Source organism: Mirounga leonina, unplaced genomic scaffold, assembly GCF_011800145.1.
Source record: "Mirounga leonina isolate KUSES-001 unplaced genomic scaffold, KU_Mleo_1.0 Mir_175, whole genome shotgun sequence".
Taxonomy (NCBI): Eukaryota; Metazoa; Chordata; class Mammalia; order Carnivora; family Phocidae; genus Mirounga; species Mirounga leonina.
The window spans coordinates 3,736,766-3,758,153 of NW_023270453.1; the positions used below are offsets into that span (position 1 = coordinate 3,736,766).

At 39.0% G+C, this 21,388-nt stretch overlaps 1 protein-coding gene across 1 annotated transcript in view; it reads right to left on the reverse strand.

Moving 5' to 3' along the window:
- The window catches only part of MALRD1 (MAM and LDL receptor class A domain containing 1), an 807,963-nt gene that overhangs the window by 690,270 nt on the left and 96,305 nt on the right, over nt 1-21,388 (reverse strand). The window contains exons 12-13 of the mRNA XM_035022447.1: nt 10,419-10,565; nt 1,778-1,875 (exon numbers count right to left, since the gene is read on the reverse strand). Coding sequence (XP_034878338.1) covers nt 1,778-1,875; nt 10,419-10,565 — 245 coding nt within the window. The remainder of the gene's footprint in view (nt 1-1,777; nt 1,876-10,418; nt 10,566-21,388) is intronic.

A 21,388-nucleotide genomic window follows, 5' to 3' on the forward strand; every position in this document is an offset into this window, starting at 1 on the left:
CTAACTCAAAAGTACTAACATTCAAGCAGATACAAAGGGAAAAAAAAGAAAAAAAAACCTCTTCTGGCAGTCTGGAATGGCTCCCTGAAACACTCTTACTTTTCTAAAAAGCACGGCAAACCACTAACTCAGCATTTGAGGCCTTGGGAGGTTGAGTACTGGTTCTGAGAAATAAATCAGCAAGTTGTCTAAACATGCCCATGGCTTTCACTGAGGCCCCACCACAGCTAAACTCCAAGTTTAAGCAACAATAGAGAAAAATGCCCCCAAGTAGAAACAATCATATGTTGAAACATAAACCAAATCAACACAAATTAATGGCTACCAGCATACAACAATGGAAAATGTGGATAACCTTTAAAAAGAAAAAAATCATTGAATCTCAGGAATTTCTAATAAGCTCTTAATATTTGTTTTCAAATTTCTGCAGAACAAGTAGAATTAATACATTTTATTGTTTTGTATCCAATGCCTATGTAAGTAACAACGGTGATCACCTCTCTTCGGTTTATGACCTTGAATTAAGGCGAAGTAAGCTTGTAAAGTACTTTTACAGAGTGAGTAAATACCTCAGGAGTTTTCAAAAAAAAATCTGTATCTATCACATAGGATTTAATTGAAATAAAACAAAGGTGAGCAAGTGTAGAGTGCATCTGGGCAGAGTGGACGTGAAGTCCAGGCAGTCATTTTAAATATAATCCCCAAAGAAATGGGCAGGAAAGAATGAGGAAGAAAAAAAAGAGAGAGAGAGAGAAGACAATCCATTAAGAGATCTGAGCACTCCCATTCAGATTTATATCAAGCTGAACACATAATTAGATTGATTCCTCTGAACAATGGGTGATTTGTCAGCAGGAATGCCTGAATAAACTGCTGTACCCCCCACATTTACAGATGATGAATTTAGTGTGCAGCAGTATCGATCTGCATGGTCTTCTGATAACCAAAAAAATTAAATAAACTGAAATCCTGAGGGCTTCGAGGCTTGCTGGAATGCTCAAAAAGACAGAAAACAAGGCAAGCTGAACAGAAACATCTAAATGTAGGTGTTAGTTCTACGAAAAATAAAGGAATTCTGCTTAGCGAACACCTATTATGTGCCACATACTTTACTCAATGATGTCTTAATCTTGACAACCATGTGATAAAGGCACTCTACTATTACACTTCCAGTGTAGACATGGGGTCTCAAAGAGAGGATATATAATCTGTGGCAGAACTGAGGTTTGAACCAGGTCTGTCTGACTCCGAAGTCCTTCTCTGCTTTCTTCTCTATGGTGTTGTTGAAATGGACTGAGCATATATCACTTGCTCTATGTTCACTCGGCACCACAAAGACTAATTGAAAAAATAAAATTTCAGAAGATGTAATTATTTTTTCTGCACATATGTCTCTCTCTTTATTCACCCTTTCATCTTCCTTTCAGCAAGCACTTGTTTGGCTTATTTATTTTACTCAATTAACACCGTTGGCCAAAATAATCAGCAGTTTTGACAACATGTATCCACAGCTTTGGCTTACTGGAAGGACTATGTGGAAAGAACACAAAATGACAGAAATATTCTTTAATGGGCCCCAAAGAAGAACCGTTTAAGTTACATGTTGCAAATGGTCTTTTGGAAGGACATGACATTTCTTGTTGACATAGCTCGTATAAATCTCTCAGGTCATCAGAAAATGGCAGTAAAACATAGCAGGCATTTACTGGCACAGGTAACCCACGTCTAACAGTTTACAACCACAGAGTGGCCAAGGGAAGTTCCAATAACTGATTACCTGACATGCGGTAGAGGCAGTGAGTGCTTTTGTAAGAATAGGACTTCCGAGCTTGGCTACTCCTTGAGATTGATGGGATCTGAAATAAATGAATGATCCTACAAAAAAAAAAAAAAAAAAGTAAAAGTCACACAGATACTATTGTACATTTAGCAGTTCTTTACTCTAATATCTTATCCTTGCACACTATCAACTGTCAATCACCTCAAGAAAATTACACGTTTTTACTTATTTACCATTTAGCCCTGTAGATGACCAAGTTTTTCATATGCATAACATTAAATATCTAAAATAAAATCCAGGGTGCCTGTGTGGCTCAGTCGTTAAGTGTCTGCCTTTGGCTCAGGTCATGATCTCAGGACCCTGGGATCGAGCCCCGCATTGGGCTCCCTGCTCCGCGGGAAGCCTGCTTCTCCCTCTCCCGCTCCCCCTGCTTGTGTTCCCTCTCTCCCCGTGTGTCTCTGTCAAATAAATAAATAAAATCTTAAAAAAAAAAAAATCCAATTGATAAAAACAAGCTCTTGATCCAAATCCCCTAAACAAACATGTTTATAGGCTTAACTGGTATCATAAATAGAGTCTGAAATCAAATTAAACGAAGCTTCTAAGCTTACAATTAGATAGTCAACACACCCTTATGAAATTCTCCTGAGAACATTGTTTTTAAGTTTCTTCACAAAGTACTGAAGGATGCGAGGCTGTGGAATGAGTTGGGTTTCTCCCGAGGCTTACATGTTTGACATTGTCTGTGCTAGTGGGGATGAAAGCTTAATTAAAGATCTAATCTGAGTGTTAACAAAATAACTGCTTTTAGATTTTAACTACAGTGGACGCGCTCATGGTAAAAGTACAGGGGGATAACATCTCTTTTGCAGCTCAAAAGATCACACATTCCTGAACTGCTGTCAGGGGTAGCTTCACTGAATACTGAAAATTTACAAGGAAGGTGACGCAGAACAATGTCAAGGTCTGATCCCGCCCTTTGATAATCACGAAGTGATGGGCAACTAGGAAAATGGACAATTTTGACTGAAAAATACCATATTCAAAAGGTGATTTTCCTAGATATAGGTCAAGGCTGACTACATGGAAAGGAAAGGATTTCAGAATTAAAATGTATTATTTTATAGCTACCACCACGTGTTTAACCAAACAACCAAGGTTGCAAATCAGCAGTATCATCTCTGACTGAGAAAAACAGAACCAGTTTATATGGACTTTTTTTTTTTTTTTAAGTAGGCTCCACACCCAATGTGGGGCTTGAACTCATAACCCTGAGACCAAGAGTCACATGCTCCACTGACTGGAGCCAGCCAGGCACCCCTATATGGGCTTTAACATCCCAAAACTAACAGGGCAGAATAAAAGCTATTATTCCCTAATTTCAAACCAAGAATGATAGAAACTATATAAGCTCATTAAATTGTTTCACCTATGAAAGAATAGCATAGGAAAAGAGGATTTTGAAAAAATTATTCCATCTTAAAAATCCTTAGGTTCAACTAAAATTCAATTGAATACTTTTAAAAGACTAATCAGAATTCTACAAATTAACAAATATTCAAAGATCCTAGTCCCCTGGTAATTTAAAAACAATATATACAATTTCAAACAAGCAGTCAATAAAGGATGGGACATATAAACTAAAACTCCAAATTCTAAAGGGAGCAAAAGATTTGAATCAATTCGGTATACCACAAAAATGACTGGAAAAGTGATTTAAAAAAATCTACTGGAAATAAATAAAACTCAATCCACGGTTGAGTTTTATTTAGTTTTTAAGAAATACTTGTAACATTATTCAAGGGACCTTAAGTCTTAGAGGAATATGGAGAACTCCCTGACTCATTTTACATTGCCAGATATCTCTAATCTAAAAGTTACAGAAATAGGAAAATAAAAAATAAACTGCAATGTCACTCATGATCATAGATATAAAATTGTAATTAAAAAGTTATCAATTGCATTTGAAATCCTTATCAAAAAAATTATATGTCCTGATCAATCTGAGCTTTCCATGAATGGAAGCTGAGTTTAATTTAGCTGCTCTATCAACACAGTCAATCAGATTAACAAATTACAAGGTAGAGTCAGACTCAGATCAACAAATACTGAGAAGACTGTGGAAAAAACAGCCATTGCCAATAAAAAGAAATCTTAAGAAAATATTAAAAGTAAACAATTAAATACAGACTAATGATCAACCCCAAAATAAATATCCTAAATGGCAAACAACAAAACTGTTTTAATTAAAATGAGAAACTAGAGATTTCTATCATTATTAATCGCAGATAATATTACCTTAGACCAACATTATCTTATAGGCCTAGTGAATATAAAAGTCAAGAAAATAATATACTCAGTAGAAACAATAGAAAATAGAGATAGAGTTCTCATGTTTTGCCAATAATACAATCATAAAAGTAGAAAATCCCAAAGCTTCTATTTTTAAATAATGACAAGTATTAATAAGAGAATTTGGTAAGGTAAGTGGAAACAAAGAAATATTATTAAGTTATTTTTTAACTTTAACCCTCTGATTAAATAGAAAGATATATTTTTAGATGGAAAGATATTATCAAAATATTTACTGAAAATTTATTTGAAAGCTAAATAAAATCCTAAGAGAACTTTAAAGAGTTAGAAAACGAATAATACAGACTAATATTTATAAGAGCAGGGTAAACAGAATCTGAACTCTGAGCCTAGACTCAAGGACTTCTAGAAAAATGTCTCTGGATTTACCTTCTTATAAGTCTGCTGTGCAGAATGTACTTAGTTAAGAGAACTACAGAATCATAGTGTATCAAGGAGATGGTTCCTGGTAATCCAAATTGTTCATATTGCAAAACTCCTGTACACCCACACACCCCAGAGGGGCAACATGACTAACACAGTATAAGAATTAAAGAAAAGAGGGGGTCAGCCTCCATGCATTAAACTGTCCATGCCAGCCTCAACCTCATCTTTTATGAAGCATGCACCTGCTTTTAATGCAATGGTTTAGGAGGGACTCCTTACATGATGTGAAAACATTAGAGACCAGACCTTATAATGAATATAGATACAAATATCATAAATCAATATTACCATCTAGAATAAAAAATCATGCATAAACAAACAAAACCAACCAAATGAGATTTGGTTCATGAACGAGAAGGTGGTTTAATATTTGAAAAATTCACCTTATGAACAAACAAAAAATATGATGATGATATGATGATACTAAAAAAAAATCTGACAAATTTTAACATAGATTCATATATATATGTGTGTGTGTGTGTGTATACACACACACACAAAACCATGTTATGAATAGAAGGGAACATCTTTATCTAATAAAGCAAAACAATCTTTCAGCAAATATGGTACCTAAGGTTGAATTGTTGACAATTTTCTTCTGAAATAAGAACAAGAGAAGTAGAGCAGCTATCACCAGTTATATTCAACACTTTTCCAGAGTTACTAGCCAGTGCAATGAAAAAACAGAAGGCTTAAGATTTAGAAAAAGGAAATAAAATTGTCATTATTTGCAGAGAAAATAATTATGAACCTAGAAAATAAAATAAATATATATATATATATACACACACACACACACACACATGTATATACTCTTAGCTATAATAAATAAAATTAGCAAGGTCATTAGATACAAGGTCAACATTTAAAAATATAATTGCATTTCTATATACCAGCAACAACCAAAAGTTTTTAAAATATAACTTATAATAGCTGCAAACATATCAAAAACCTAAAAAAAATTAGCAAAATATTTTTAAAATCTATACGCTAAAAGCTTCAGAATATTATTTAGAGAAAATAATGATCTAAGTTGACTGAGAAATTAGAAACATTTGAAAAGATCATTTTTCAATAAAATACAAATAAAGGTTACAAATAAGCAATCATTTTATACCCACAAATTAGAAGAATTTTTTTTTTTAAAGATTTTTATTTATTTTTTAGAGAGCGAGCGAGAGAGAAACAGCACGAGAGGGGAGAGGGTCAGAGGGAGAAGCAGGCTCCCCACTGAGCCGGGAGCCCGATGTGGGACTCGATCCCAGGACCCTGGGATCATGACCTGAGCCGAAGGCAGACGCTTAACCATCTGAGCCACCCAGGCGCCCAATTAGAAGAATTTAAGAGAATATAATGCATATTGCTGACAGACAAATGGAAAAAAGCAATCCTATTTTGCCAATGGAATTTTAAGTATTAAGATTTGGGAGGAGGGCGCCTGGGTGGCTCAGTTGGTTAAGCGACTGCCTTCGGCTCAGGTCATGATCCTGGAGTCCCTGGATCGAGTCCCGCATCGGGCTCCCTGCTCGGCAGGGAATCTGCTTTGCCCTCTGACCTTATCCCCTCTCATGTGTTCTCTCTCATTCTCTCTCTCTCAAAATAAATAAATAAAAAATCTTTAAAAAAAAAAAATTGGGGGGGAAAGTACATCTTTCTGTAAAAATATAGTAGTCTCACTCACAGTTATTTATTGCATAGAATTGAAAGCGTCCTATATAAGAAAATGTGTAGAAGAATGGATTACGCAGCATTGTCATGATATTGTCACTCAATAGGAGGACAGCTAGATACATTTTGGCATATCCAGACCAAAGAAATGAAGCAAACTAACAGAAAAATTAGGCTTCTTCTACTTCTAGGCAAGGCTGAGATCAGGGACAAGATTTAGTCTTCCTGAACTAGCAAACACACACACACACACACACACACAATGCGTTAGACAATGGTTTATGTAGAACAACGAGAATATAAGATCACGGGTTAATGATCTCTAAGAGAGGGAAAACAAATGAGCTAAGCCATACAATTTCCCCAGCTTACTGCCTAAACAGAGTTTCTGGCCGCCATGTAGGAAGGTGGGAGCCAGAAGGAGACTCAGGTGCCTCGAGTTCATTCCAAGAGGACGGAGCTGCAAAGGTAGAGCTCCAGAGATGTGCAGTCTCCCCCTCCTGCAAATCTCCACCTGACTACTGACCAGTACATGGACGTGAGGAAACTACCTGAGGCTGCACCTTAAACTTCCGAAAGGGGCCACTTTCTGACCAGAGACTCCAAAGGCTACATACTGTAGGATCCAATTATAGGACACTGTGGAAAAGGAAAAACTATAGGGACAGAAATCAGATCAGTGGATGCTGGTGGCTGGAAATGAGATGGGTATTGACTGCAAAGCAGTATTGATTTAGGGAGAGAATGGAATTTTTTTATATCCTGAGTTTTCTGATGGTTACACAATTATATATGCTTGTTCAAACTCAGTGAATTGTACACCAAAAAGGTTGAATTTTACTGCTTTAAATTATACTTTAACAGATGGGCAACCCCGTCAGAACCCTGGCTGGATTGCCGTGGACGGCAGGGTCCCTAATACTGGCGGAGGCAGACTGCACCATCATAACTATAATGGCCCTCCCATAATAAACCCTTCCGAGTGGCCACACCACTAACAAATATGTATGTATGTGTATGTATGTGCATATATATGCATGTGCACATACATACATATGTGTATGTGTATATATGTATGTGTATATGTATATATATACATATGTATGCATGGGTATATATGTATATATATGTACAAATATATATATATTTAACAGAAAAAATAAAACTCAAAATGACTATAATTGATGACTTGGAGGGATTGCCATGAGCTATCTTTAGTAAAGGAAATAAGATACGGTAGTTACAATAGGATCCCATTTTTTGGCAAAATAAACAATCGCCAGAATACTTACAACCTTGAATGTATACATATCAATTATGTACATATATGTATACATGAGAGTAGATAAAAATAGATAAACATGAGTTGCCTGTTTGGATGTTTAATAGGGTAACAACTAGGAACTGGAAAATAAAAACCAACCAAAGAAGGGAGGTAGGAAAATCAAGGTTTTACCCTAAAAAGAAAAGCTACATAATGTCAAGCAGTTCATCCTTCATGTAAAATTACATACAGGAGTGTGTATATATGAGAAAAAATACTGGGGATTAAACAGTTTTTTAAAATGCTGCAACCCACAAACACATAGGTCTAGGAATATAATAGGCTGTATGCAAGTGCATGGTCTTAGATGCGGGAACCGGGCGACTGAGCCTGCTGCCTTCCCCCAGAAACTCCCATTTCACTTCTCCTTGCTCTTCCTGGTACTGACTTTTTCTCCTCCTCATTTGGGATGTAAGACTACTAGTGATCATCTTAAAGTCAGAATGACAATCATAGGTAAAGAAGAACAGACTTAATAGCTGAGGGACTCCTTGATTTGCCCTTTCCTGAGAGAATGCCTGTTAACTTCTTTGCCGCTTTCACTTTCAATTAGAACAGCTACCCGCAGTTCTATCAGTTTATTGTTATCTGTGAGCATTGTTTAGATCCCAGAAAAAGAAAAATGGGTCCTTCAATAATTAACAAAGGAGACCTTTTAGAATCTCTTTTTGGTATAAATCATAATTAAGTGGTAATTACACGATGTCTAAAGATTACTTATAAATGTTTTCTTATTGTCACAGCCCTGTGGTATTCCTAGTTTTCTAACTAGAATGAACGGACACCAGATAGCTATTCACATTTAGTGGGCTTTTACTGTATGACAGGTATTACTTCATTTAATCCTCGTAATAATTTTACTTGAAAGATATTTTGATTTTCCCTATTTTCTAGCTGAAAAAAGAAAATGAGGCACAAAGGCATTTAGCTAATTTGTGCAGTGTCAACAACATCCTGACTTACCCCTGGGCAACCAGGGCTCTCTGTCACCCTGCTATACGAGAGGTCACCTAAGGCCACCCCACACACCATGTGAGGAGCTTATGAGTAGAAAAGAGTCACACTGCAAGCACCATTTAGCCCAAGACAGAGCTCCACGCCTCCTGAAACAGCAAGCCCATCTCCCCCAGAGCCCCAGGCACAGAGCCAGACTGAACATGCCAATAGGCGAGCCTGCAATAAAGATGGCCCTAGGCCTCAGTGTGTCTCACCCTTCCCAGATAGCTCTTAAAGCTTCCTAACTACAACCTTCTACCCTCTACCCCCAGCCAAGCCAAGTCCCAGCCTCTGAAACACCATGGAGCTTCCTTTAAAGGGTAATCAACAGGCCATTCAGTGTTACAGAAAAGTGTTGCATCTCAGCCTTTTAGAACAGAACTAATGGGTCACGTGCTTTCATAGACTGAATGGTCACCATGGTCCTCCAGATAGATTTCAAATTCCTAAACTCTCCATAATCCCCCTCTTTCCTTGGCTGCTTCATCTTTTCTATGCTCTGTCCAAACATACACATCACTCGACTGGAACTACCTACATCTCTCCCATCCTCTTCCAGGATATTCCCTCAGTTAGAACACCTCCCTTGACATCTCTTCTTACTTCAGCCTTTCTGGCAACTTTTCATTTCCCTTCAGTGCTCAGTTCAGGAGTCACCTCCTTCAGGAAGGCCTCTTGATTCCACCTGAGTTGCCCTCCATCTTGTATAAAACATTTATCATATCTTATTGTAAATCCTCACTTACTTGCTTCAGTCACTAGACTTCAGACCACCCCAATGGCAGGGAGCATGGCTTCCTCCTGTGTAGCCCAGGTCTAGTATAGGATATGTACTCAGTAATTGGTTTTAGAAAAGAAAAAGAAACATTATATGAGCTTGAAGACAATGGGCTATTAACTTATAGCTCTAATCATTAGTCCTTTCTGTTTCAAACTTTAATCCACCACAGAATCTTAAAGAAAAATAAGGTTCACTGGCACAAAAAGAAAAAATTAGGACCTTACTCCACTGTCAAATTAGCTGGGTTTATAGTTTAAGACAACAGATGCATGGCCAGAGTCTCCCTCCCCATCCCCTAACATGCTCCCCCACCAACTCCAGTTTCCAGTGGCTATAATTCAAAATACGGTCAACATTGTTAGTTCTGGCATCCCTCTTTGGAAATCTCAAAAGAAAAATAAATAATGTCCAAGAGAGGATCGACAGTACAGTTGTGTTTTTATAAAGTTAATATGATACTCATGTACCTAGGCAATGACATCTACACAAACGAGAAAAAATAGAAAACCCTTCTGTTTTCCTTGGAGATTCACAAACCCTTATTGAAATGCTATGTGTCATTTGACTGCTTTAAGAGGATATGTAAAAATTGTAATGGTGGTTAAAAATACATGAGAAAGAAGATTGTTACAAAGAAGCTTTAAGAGTGATTAAATTGCGTTCAAGCATTTGTCAATTTATTTTATAGATAGCGCTAAACCTCTATTCTCTGTTTCCAGAAAGATTAAACTATTTTTTTTCTGTTTTACAAAAATTGGATTGCTCTGTAAAGAAAGCAAGCTTATTGTACATGAGTTCTGGCAATTAGAGAAAATTATCAGAAGACTTCCCACCCTCACCATGCCTTCAACCCAACCTTGTAAAAAATAAGACATCAAAAATGTTGGTTATTAAAACAATATTCTTCTCAGGAAACTCAATTAACTACAAATTATTATGTTGATCAGGAGAGTTTCAAGACAAACCAGAGTTCCATGTATGTAGCCTATAGCTAGAAATGAATACACAGCACCATCATTCTGCAACACGAAAGAAAGGCAACCAATTTTTTAAACAGGAAAATGTCCTACCACGACTTGCGTTTGCTGTGTGATCAGCATCAGGAAGGTGAGTCTCTCCACTTGCCAATCCTTTCATGACTTCCCACTGTGAATCTTCTGTGAGAAATGGCTCCCAGCCGCATAAACCAGACTCAAAGTCACATGTGAGGGGATCTGCTGTTCCACATGGAAAACAGGTGAGGAGAAATTAAGTAGGAAATTTAATTCCTGAAACACTGACTTAGTATTAGCCAATCAACTTCGGAGGGCAGAACAATCATTCCACTTTGTAATAAATGTCTTCTGATTATCAAAATAGTTTTACTTTTTCCAACCACAGAGTTTTCCATGTGTTGTCTGAGGCATCGTCCTTCTATATTCTTCTACCTACAAGTGTGGCACATTTCATGCTGGCTGGCCATCTCTATTGTACATAGTGATGCACAGTGAAACTAGAGCTTTTCAGAGAGTAACTGATTCATCTGCCAAGACCAACAGGATTCACCTGCTGAGTTAGTAGTTTTAAAAAGATCCAATTGAAAAAGGAGAATGGGTTCTGGACACCTGAACAGTTTGAGGTTGGCACCGTGGTATTCATTCTGTTATTTTATCAGTTTCTAAATAAATAAAATGCCTAGCCACTTTGGAAGTGCAGGTAAATTAGACATTCTGAACTTTGCTTTTGTTTCCCTCTTAATACACAACTAAAAAGTTGGGAAATACTTAAGTTTCTAAATTGATCACAAAAGAAACCAGTATGGAAGTTCCTCAAAGAGTTAAAAATCTAACTACCCTATGATCCAGCAATGCCCTATGAGGTATTTATCCAAAAAATACAAAAAAACTCATTTGAGTTTATCACTCATATACTCAGTGATAAACACTGAAGCAGCATTATCAACAAGAGCCAAACTATGGAGAGAGCCCAAATGTCCATCGACCGAATGAATGGATAAAGAAGGTATGGTATATGTGATGGAATATTACTCAGCCATAAAAAAGAATGAAATTTTGCCATTTGCAATGATGTGGATGGAGCTACAGAGTATTACGCTAAGCAAGCCAGTCAGAGAAACACAAATACCATATGATTTCACTCTTATGTAGAATTTAAGAAACAAAACAGGGGCGCCTGGGTGGCTCAGTCATTAAGCGTCTGCCTTCGGCTCAGGTCATGATCCCAGGGTCCTGGGATCGAGCCCCACGTCGGGCTCTCTGCTCAGCGGGAGCCTGCTTCTCCCTCTCCCACTCCCCCTGCTTGTGTTCCCTCTCTCGCTGTCTCTCTCTGTCAAATAAATAAATAAAATCTTTAAAAAAAAAAAAAGAATTTAAGAAACAAAACAGATGAACATAAAGGGGGAAATAGGCAAACTAGGAAACAGACTTTACAGAGAACAGGGTTGCTGGAGGGGAGGTGGGGTGGGGTGGTAAACAGATGATGGAGATTAAGGAGGGCACTTGTAATGAGCACTGGGTTTTGTATGTAACTGATGGATCACTAAATTCTACACCTGAAACTACTGTAACACTGAATGTTGACTAGAATTTAAATAAAAATTTGGAGGAAAAAAATGAGATAACTTAAAAAAATAACTAGTTCTAGATTAAGTCAGTGCTTGGGGTTAGTTAGCTTCAGTCCTTACCAGTTTTGCCACCAAACTCATGAGAAAAAAATAGCAAGACTGGGCAATAAATTAGAAATTCTAACAACATGATTTGTGCTTTTGAGAAATTAGTTTTATGTGCTTAAATTCCCTTTGGCTAAAATAAGAATCAGAGTATCAGGCTATCTTAGATAACAGCTTGGGGAATAAATTAATACAATGTAAAAATTTATTTCTACATATCCTTTTCATGCATAAGCTTGTTTATAATACTGGGAGAAGGGGGACAAAATAATTCTTGGTCAGAATACACCCAAAGTTTTGACAAACCTGAAGATCAAATGCTATTATCTTTAGTAATAAGAACAATAGACATGTTACCAGAAGTTCCCATTATGTGCCAGGTTTTTTGCATATATTACCATTAGTCTTTTCAAATACCCTACACAGTAAGTGTAATCATCCCCCAAAGAGAAGAGCTGTTCTAGGCAACTCGTCTGTAGTAAATTTAGTAAATGGAACATCTAGGCTTTGGAATGTCTGACACCAAAGCTTATATACTATGAACCATCCCTAAACCAGGGATTTCATCACCATATGCCTGCTCCTAACCGTTATTTTCAATTTTAAATAATATGACCAAAGCAGGCTCCAGGGGGCTCAGTCAGTTAAGCGTCCAACTCTTGATTTTGGTTCAGGTCATGATCTTGGAGTCAGGAGATCGAGCCCCACATCGGGCTCTGTGCTCAGTGGGGAGTCTGCTTGAGATTCTCTCTCTTCCTCTCCTCTGCCCCTCCCCCCACCACTTGCTCTCTAAATAATAAAATCTTTAAAAATATATATATGACCAAATTGACCAGTGTACTGAATAAGCTCACTGTATCTTAATAATGAAAGGATCTTCAAATTTCTATAAACAGGGATACCTGGCTTCATGACCAGATAGTTCATCACTAACATGTCAACTCTTAAAACACGGAAGTCCACTATGCAAGTAACACTGCCACTTAAATTTTCTCTACATGTAAACATTTTAGATCTAAACATTTTTAGATCTCAGAGCTATGCTTGTTTAGACAGTCATATAATGGATAGATGTTATTTTTTTCTTTACAAGCAAATACTGTATTCTCCCTTGATTTCCCCCCAAAATAAACATGAGTTAAGTAGAGTATAATGAGAAGATGATGTGTATCACTTAATGGTAAATCTATATGCAAGGAAATGCCACTCACCCATATACCTAACTGGAGATTCATTGCTTCTGGATGTATTTTTCTTTACTCAGCTCTGCCTACAGGGTTCATAGGATACTACTGACAAAAAGTTATTCCTCAAAGAAGAGTCTCTTCTTCTGCTTTTTGACACAGACTTAAGCACCAATGACCAGCTGTACAGTCTCCCTGGGCATCTGGAAAATCCTCTGGTCTAGTTCCTTGACTCTCTAATGAATCTTGCCACTTGTTAAGTGACCTCAGAACTCTTCTAAGTCAGTTGGTAGAGTCCAGACATACATAAGACTCAAAATACATATCTGACCTCTGAAATGTGCTTAATGGTTCCAAATCCTTGGTTTTGGACTTGGTCAAGGAACCCTTCCACCTACTCCCAAGGGTACCCGTAATTCTTCCCTCGAAAACACCTTCCTGGAATAGAAAATCTTCCATGGGTAGGGTGACCACACTTTATGCCTGTTGTCCTAGCATAATAATTAATACCTCTTTTTCCCCCCCTCTCAAGTGTCCCTGTTTGGCTAATAAATTCAATATTGCCCTGTTGGGGCAATAAATTATATAATAGGACACCTGGGTCAATTAAGCCTCTGACTCTTGGTTTCAGCTCAGGTTGTGATCTCAGGGTTGTGGGATCCAGTCCCTTGTGGGACTCCATGATCAGCAGGCATCTGCTTGAGATTCTCTCTCCCTCTCCCCCGCTCATTCTTTCTCTCTCAAATAAATAAATCTTTTAAAAAATTATATATTAATACACAAAGGAAATAAATCCGTGCAAATAACAATCTTATTCACTGCAGGTGACCACTGAAGTAACAAGTATCCATCCTATTCCCCAACTAGGCAATGGTATGAAATGGCAGTAAGACAGTAAGACCAGTAAGGGTGGATGCAAAGTACAGTGTGACCTGAGTATCACCAAATCCTTCCCCAGGCTCTTCACAACTGTGCCCAGGTCACTGAACGGCAAAGATATAAAGATGTCAAGACAAAATAACTTTGGATTGTATATATGTTGAAATGCGGCTTTAGGGGGAAAGTTGCTTTCTTTCATTATCTGATGTTTCACCGGTTAAAATGTCAATCATTGCACTTTCTGCAAAACATGAAACACCCTGTCCTTTGAAAAATGAAAATTAGTTTTTAAAGTCCATCACCTTAAAAATATGCGAAAGCAAAATGGTGCAGTCATCTCTATAAAAATCTTGGTGAATGGCTCAGCTGTTTTTACCAATCATATTTATTCCAATATACTTCAAAGGACATTTTTTAAAGCTAAACATTCTAGAACTTAACTGTGCTATAAAATATAAATCAAATTTCAGTCACCAAAGTTTAGGTTCTTCCATTAAAATTTCTCTACATAATTCAAAAGGTTTAATGTGTAGTTATAAATATCTGAAGAAAACCAGGAGAGTCAAACACATTCTGACAACTAATAAATGCTGATAATACCATATATGATAAACACTAAATATTTATAAAGTCTAAAAAATCATCTATTCATATTGTAAGTAGAAGGTATTCATCACAGTGATTTTGATTATTTGGTTGCTTTGAACTTTCTGTGATTGTAGAACACACTTCACTATTTCTAATCAGAGCATGAGAAATGCCACTGTTCACAGTTTTAGTGAAATTTTGCTGAGTTTATCAGAGTAATATTTTAAAATTATGACAAAGCTTTCTCTTGCATATTTAACCACTGCAGCATATTGGCAGAAGAAAAAAACATTCACTGTGGCAGCTGAGAAAAATTCTTCTGGATCTTGAAAATTAAAATATTTATGAATCCTCTAGTTCAGAAATAAATCAATTTTCTATTACATTAGAAAAATGTATGGGAATAAATAGTGAATGTTCCATTCAATAAGCATATACTAGATCTTAATATGATATTATATAAACATTTTGTTAATATTTATTGACAAACCACAAGGATCTTTTCTCCCATATAGCCTTCCCTTGCGTGCGGGAAATTTTTAGCATACTTTTCTTTTTCAAAATATAAAAGACATTCAGAGACAGCATCACAGTAAATATTCAATGCACTGCATTGGATTCTTGGTTTAAGCTTCTTTCACTTGAATATTGTACCAACTTTTCCTTTATTTTTTTCCAACTTCTCCTTTAAAGTGTCACCATTTGTATAGCATTTTATTTTCTTCAACTTTTTAAAAGATTTTATTTATTTATGTATTTATTGAGAGAGGGGGAGCAAGAGAGAGAACACAAGCAGGGAAAGCGGGAGAGGGGAAAAAAAAGAATCTTAAGCAGATACCACACTGAGCATGGAGCCCGACTAGGGGTTCGATCCCAACCACCCTGAGATCATGACCTGAGCTGAAAACGAGTCGGATGCTTAACTGAGCCACCCATATGCCTCTATATTAGCATTTTATATGCTTTAAAAAAAATCCTACAATTAAAAGAACTTTTTCTCCTCCAGAATTTCCCACACCGTTTGATTTGAACACAGATCTGTCCATCTTTCCATCTTTTTTGGAACACAGTCTTTTTCCATGTCATAATTGAAAGATATATATACATATTTTAAATTTTTGTGGTAAAATATAGATGGCATAAAATTAACCTTTTTACATATTTTAAGTGTACAGTTCAGCAGCATTCAGTACATTCACACTGCTGTGCACCCACCACCATCCTCCATCTCCAGAACTTCATCTTTGTAAAGTCAAACTCCATACCCATTAAACACCAACTCCCCATCTTTCCCTCCCCCTCTCCCCTGTCAACCCCCATTCTGCTTTCTGGCTCTATGAATTTGACTCCTCTGTGCACCTTATATAAGTAGAATTATACAGTATTTGTCCTTTTGTGACTTATTTCATTTAACATCATGTCTTTAAGGTTCATCTATATTGTGGCATGTGTCTGGAAATTAGGGATATTTTACATGTAAATTATTCAGCTAGCCAATGTATACCCTTAGATATGTTTGGAACAAGGTGTATTTTAATTATTTTATTAGAAATATGTAAAGATACATTGCAATGCAATGCCTCTATTTTATACAGGAGCATATTAATAACTGTTGAAAATCTAGTATTCAGAATCATGCAATATTTGTCCTGTGACTGGTTTATTTCCCTTAGCATAATGACTGCATTTACATGAGGTATCTAAAATACTCAAACTCCTGGAAGCAGAGAACAGAACAGTGGTTACCAGGGGCTGGGGGGAACAGGGAAAGGGCGAGCTGTTGTTGTTCAATGGGTATGAAGTTTAAGTCATGCAAGATGAATTAATTCAGAATTCCGCACAGCACCCAGCCTATCGTCAACAAATACCGTATTGTGCATTTATTTTTCAATTGTTTTGCAATACTTTCATTTAAGGCTTTGTTGAAAATACGGCCTTTCATAAATTATTTTCCGACGAGGCAGAAAAGGGGCATAAGAAGAAAAAAAGAAAACCTCACTTATCTGTTCACTAACACACGTTCAGCGGGACCGTTCTTCACATTCATTTAAACGATGTATTTGCCGCTAAAGTGCTGTCATAGGTGTATGAAACTCCCACACAAATCTCGATGATAGGGACTTCTAGGGTCGGAGTGGCGAAGGTTTCCTGAGCAGGAGCATCCAGTCTGTTTACAACTTTGGCAGGTGATAGCTTCCACTCGGGAAGAGTTACAAGACTTCCGACAAGTTCTGCAAAACTGCTTGGACTGCCCTGCACACACCACACCTGGGCACCGTGCCATCGGATGCTGCAGTCCTTGCAGCGATAATCACTATTTTTCTGCCAGAAGGACTGGAAGCGCGAGTGCGCTTCGCCCGGCTGGGGTCTCGGGGGTGACCACCTCTCACGCGGGGGGCCGGCTCCCTGAGTCACCATCACCGCGGTCCTGGGCCCTCCCACCCACCTGGGCTCTGAGCACCCCAGCGCGCACCGCGGGGGCTGCCGCGCGCCCGCGTTCGCTCGCCCGGGTCTCGCCCCCTTCCTGGGGGAGGTCGGGTCGCGTCGGGGGGCAGAAGGCCAGGCGCGAGCACACGGCGACCGCGCGGGAAGCGCTCGCGCTGCCGGCCGCCGCTAAGGCAGGGGGCTGTCCTGCCCGCACGCCGAGCCGCCCCGCCCGCCCTAGCCGCGAACGCCGGGCCGAAGTCGCGGGCGGTGCAGAGCAGCGTGCGCCGCCCCAGCGAACACGACGCCCACGCCTCGCGGCTCGGGTTCGCCGGCAGAGCCGGGAAGCCCCTGCTGGGGCCGCGCGGAGCACTCGCCTGCGGCTGGCGGGCCGTGAGCTGCGCCCGCCCGCTGGGAGCTGTCGAAGTACCCGGCGGCCCCCAGCTGCGCGTAGGCCAGTGAAGACCACGAGGCCGCGGAAGAGGCGGCGGGAGGGCGTCCCCGCCCAGGTGCGGGCGGCTGCCGGCCCGGGGCGGCCAGGGTGGCGGGCGGAGGCGGGAGCGGCACGGGAATGAGGGCGGGTACGGGTGCTGGGCGCTCGCCAAGGTACACTGACCGTCTGGCGTCGGTCCCAACGTGTGCGGCCATACGTGTGCCCCACCGAGTTAACAGGGCAAATCTCACGTTAAGCGTCCTTACTCCAGAAAGAAGGGACACAGAAAAACTTCTGGAGGTGAAGGATAAAGATCAGGTGTCTGCGTATTCCAGACTCAAACCGTGTACATTAATTATGTGTATTTGTTGTATGTCAATTATACCTCAAAACTTTTTTTTAATTTTTTTTTTTAAGATTTTATTTATTTGACAGAGAGAGACACAGCGAGAGAGGGAACACAAGCAGGGGGAGTGGGAGAGGGAGAAGCAGGCTTCCCGCCGAGCAGGGAGCCTGATGCGGGGCTCGACCCCAGGACTCTGGGATCATAACCTGAGCCGAAGGCAGACGCCTAATGACTGAGCTACCCAGCTACCCACAAATAATCTTTTTTTTTTAGGATTTTTATTTATTTGAGAGAGAGAAAATGAGAGAGAGAAAGCACATGAGAAGGGGGATGGTCAGAGGGAGAAGCAGACTCCTTGCTGAGCAGGGAGCCCAATACGGGACTCCATCCCAGGACCCTGGACCATGACCTGAGCCGAAGGCAGACGCTTAACGACTGAGCCACCCAGGCGCCCCAACTTTTTAAAAAATTTATCGTTTGGTAGTATAGTGATGCTCATAGGAATTAGTTCCAGGATATTTAGCTTCTGTGAAAGATCTCTGGATAGTTTGCCTTAAGTCTACTTTTTTTTTTTTTTTTTTTTTTTTTAGATCTTATTTATTTGACACACAGAAAAAGCGCACAAGCAGGGGGCAGGGGCAGAGGGAGAAGCAGGCTCCCCGCCGAGTAAGGAGCCCCACGTAGGGCTCAATGTGGGGCTTAATCCCAACCGGGATCATGACCCCAGCGGAAGGCAGACGCTTAACCGACTGAGCCACCCAGGCGCCCTGCCTTAAGTCTACTTTTTATATGCCATCTGTTTTCCCTCTCATTGGTTTCTTCATTTCTGAAGGTTATTTGGCACAGTGCTATGCAGACGAACCACCTGAGACATTGTTAATAGGCAACTTTTGGTTCTGTAAGACTGCGATGTAGCCTGAGGTTCTGTAATTCAAAAGAGCTCCCAGGTGATGCTAATGCTGCTGGTCCACAAAGTATAGTAGCAAAACTCTAGCAACACTCCTTTTCACTTACCAATTAACTGCCTCAGAGAAGGCACGGGGCTAAAGGCTGTCAACTACTTCTGTTTAAAGTATCTAGAATTAGGGGCGCCTGGGTGGCTCAGTCGTTAAGCGGCTGCCTTCAGCTCAGGTCATGATCCCGGGGTCCTGGGATCGAGCCCCGCATCGGGCTCCCTGCTCTGCGGGAAGCCTGCTTCTCCCTCTCCCACTCCCCCTGCTTGTGTTGCCTCTCTCACTGTGTCTCTCTGTCATATAAATAAATAAAATCTTTGAAAAAAAAAAGATTTTAAAAAAGTATCTAGAATTAAGAAGCACTTGGTAGTAAAAAAAAAAAAAAACACCTGAGTGAATGTGCCTTTCGGGAAAAGCAGGCTGACAACAGAATACCAACTAACAGTATCCATTACTGAGTCTCCAGTAAGTACTCCTGGTCCTATTCAAACTGCATATATGAGCTACACTGTCCTAGAGATCCATCCTAAAGTGGGATAAAAAGAAGGTATCAAAGCATGTTTCATTCGCTTCATGAACTTGGTAATTCTGTTCATAAGAAGAGTTTGCATTACAAATTCAATTTGTAAAATACAAATTTAAAAGTATGTATAGAATCAGGGCACCTGAGTAGTTCAGTCGGTTGAGCACTGAGGTCATGATCTCAGGGTGGTGAGATCAGCCCAGCGCTGGGCTCCCCACTCAGCACTGAGTCTGCTTGAGATTCCCTCTACCCCTCCCCTTGCTCTTGAACATGCACGTTCTCTCTCTGTCAAAGAAAGAAAAAAAGAGAGAAAGAGAAAGAAAGAGAGAAAAAGAAAACGTTTTTTTAAAAGTATGTGTAGAATGTTTCAAAGTGGTTTTAAATTTCAAAGGGAAGTTTCTCCTATTTAGTAATAATATATATGAGCATGTGTATGTATGCACAAATGTATTAAATATCTTAGTGCAGAAAATAATGTAATTTTATATCAATTCTAATAATTCCATTGCTATATAAATCATTTCCTCAAAACAAACATGATTGTACAAATATTGACATGAAATACTCATGTTGGCATCAAAATATATAGATATATATGCATCAAAATACATAAATGTTTTGTAATATGCAACATGGCTACATTTTCATATCATAACTGCTATATGAGGTTGATCTCAAGCAAGCAAGCATGCCAGGTTTTCTTTGTTCAAATGAAGTTACATAATTTGGAAAATTTAACACACTAAGTAACACTATTTGTTGATAAGCATGGATATCTGTCCCTTCATTCAAAAAAAGCAAATAGCAGAATGATATCAAGATACACTCCACTGGAAAAATCCTCAATATGTAACCAATGAAACTTCAACAAAGGAAGAGAAATGGGAAAATATGTTCAAAATCAAATGTTAAAATATCTATTAATACTCCAGGTAGAATTTGATTAAGAAAACCAATTAGGGGCGCCTGGGTGGCTCAGTCGTTAAGCGTCTGCCTTCGGCTCAGGTCATGATCCCAGGGTCCTGGGATCGAGCCCCACATCGGGCTCCCTGCTCTGCAGGAAGCCTTCTTCTCCCTTTCCCCCTCCCCCTTCTTGTGTTCCTTCTCTCGCTGTGTCTCTCTCTGTCAAATAAGAAAAGAAAAGAAAAGAAAAAAAAAGAAAAGAAAAGAAAAGAAAAGAAAAGAAAACCAATTAAAAGGAGAGCATAAAGAACCCTTGGGGGGGGAGAATGTGTCAATATGCACAATTGAAAAGAGGAAATATATTTACTTTCAGCTGTTGAAAATGAGAATAATGCAAACTATTAGAAAGGTGAATCTCTCCAAAAGAAATGGACCAAATTGTTTGTAAGAAATTTTCAAGCATAGAAAAGAAACTGACACTCATATTAGAGAAAGTAAACTGTCCTCACACGTTTTTTTGAGTGAAAAAAGCACCCAAAAATTCCATTGAGATCATATTAGGAAGTAGATTATCTTGTTTAAAAATAGTGTTAAAACTAGGTGTCTGAGGAATTAATGGAATTGCTGCTTACAAATAGGCAGAGGATTCCTCCCTGGCTTTCCCGTCTTCTCTTTCCTGTATCCCTTTCCATTGCTTTTAATAAAATCCTTCCCCATCAACAGAAGCATTTTGTACAAAGAAGTTTTCATTAAAAAGGTGACATTTAGGGGCATCTGGGTGGCTCAGTCATTAAGTGTCTGCCTTCGGCTCAGGTCATGATCCCAGGGTCCTGGGATGGAGCCCTGCCTCAGGCTCCCTGCTCCGCAGGAAGCCTGCTTCTCCCTCTCCCACTCCCCCTGCTTGTTTTCCCTCTCTCGCTGTGTCTCTCTCTGTCAAATAAATAAATAAAATCTTTAAAAAAAAAAAGTGACATTTATCTTGTTGCAATATTTTTCTCTTGTTCAACAAAACACATCACTAAAATAAAACAATGCACCAAAATAAATGTCAAATTTTTAATAATTAAGAAAACCCACTTGTTTGTGATATGGGATTTGGATTCATTTAGTTAGGATCCATCGTTTTCAAAGAGACACAA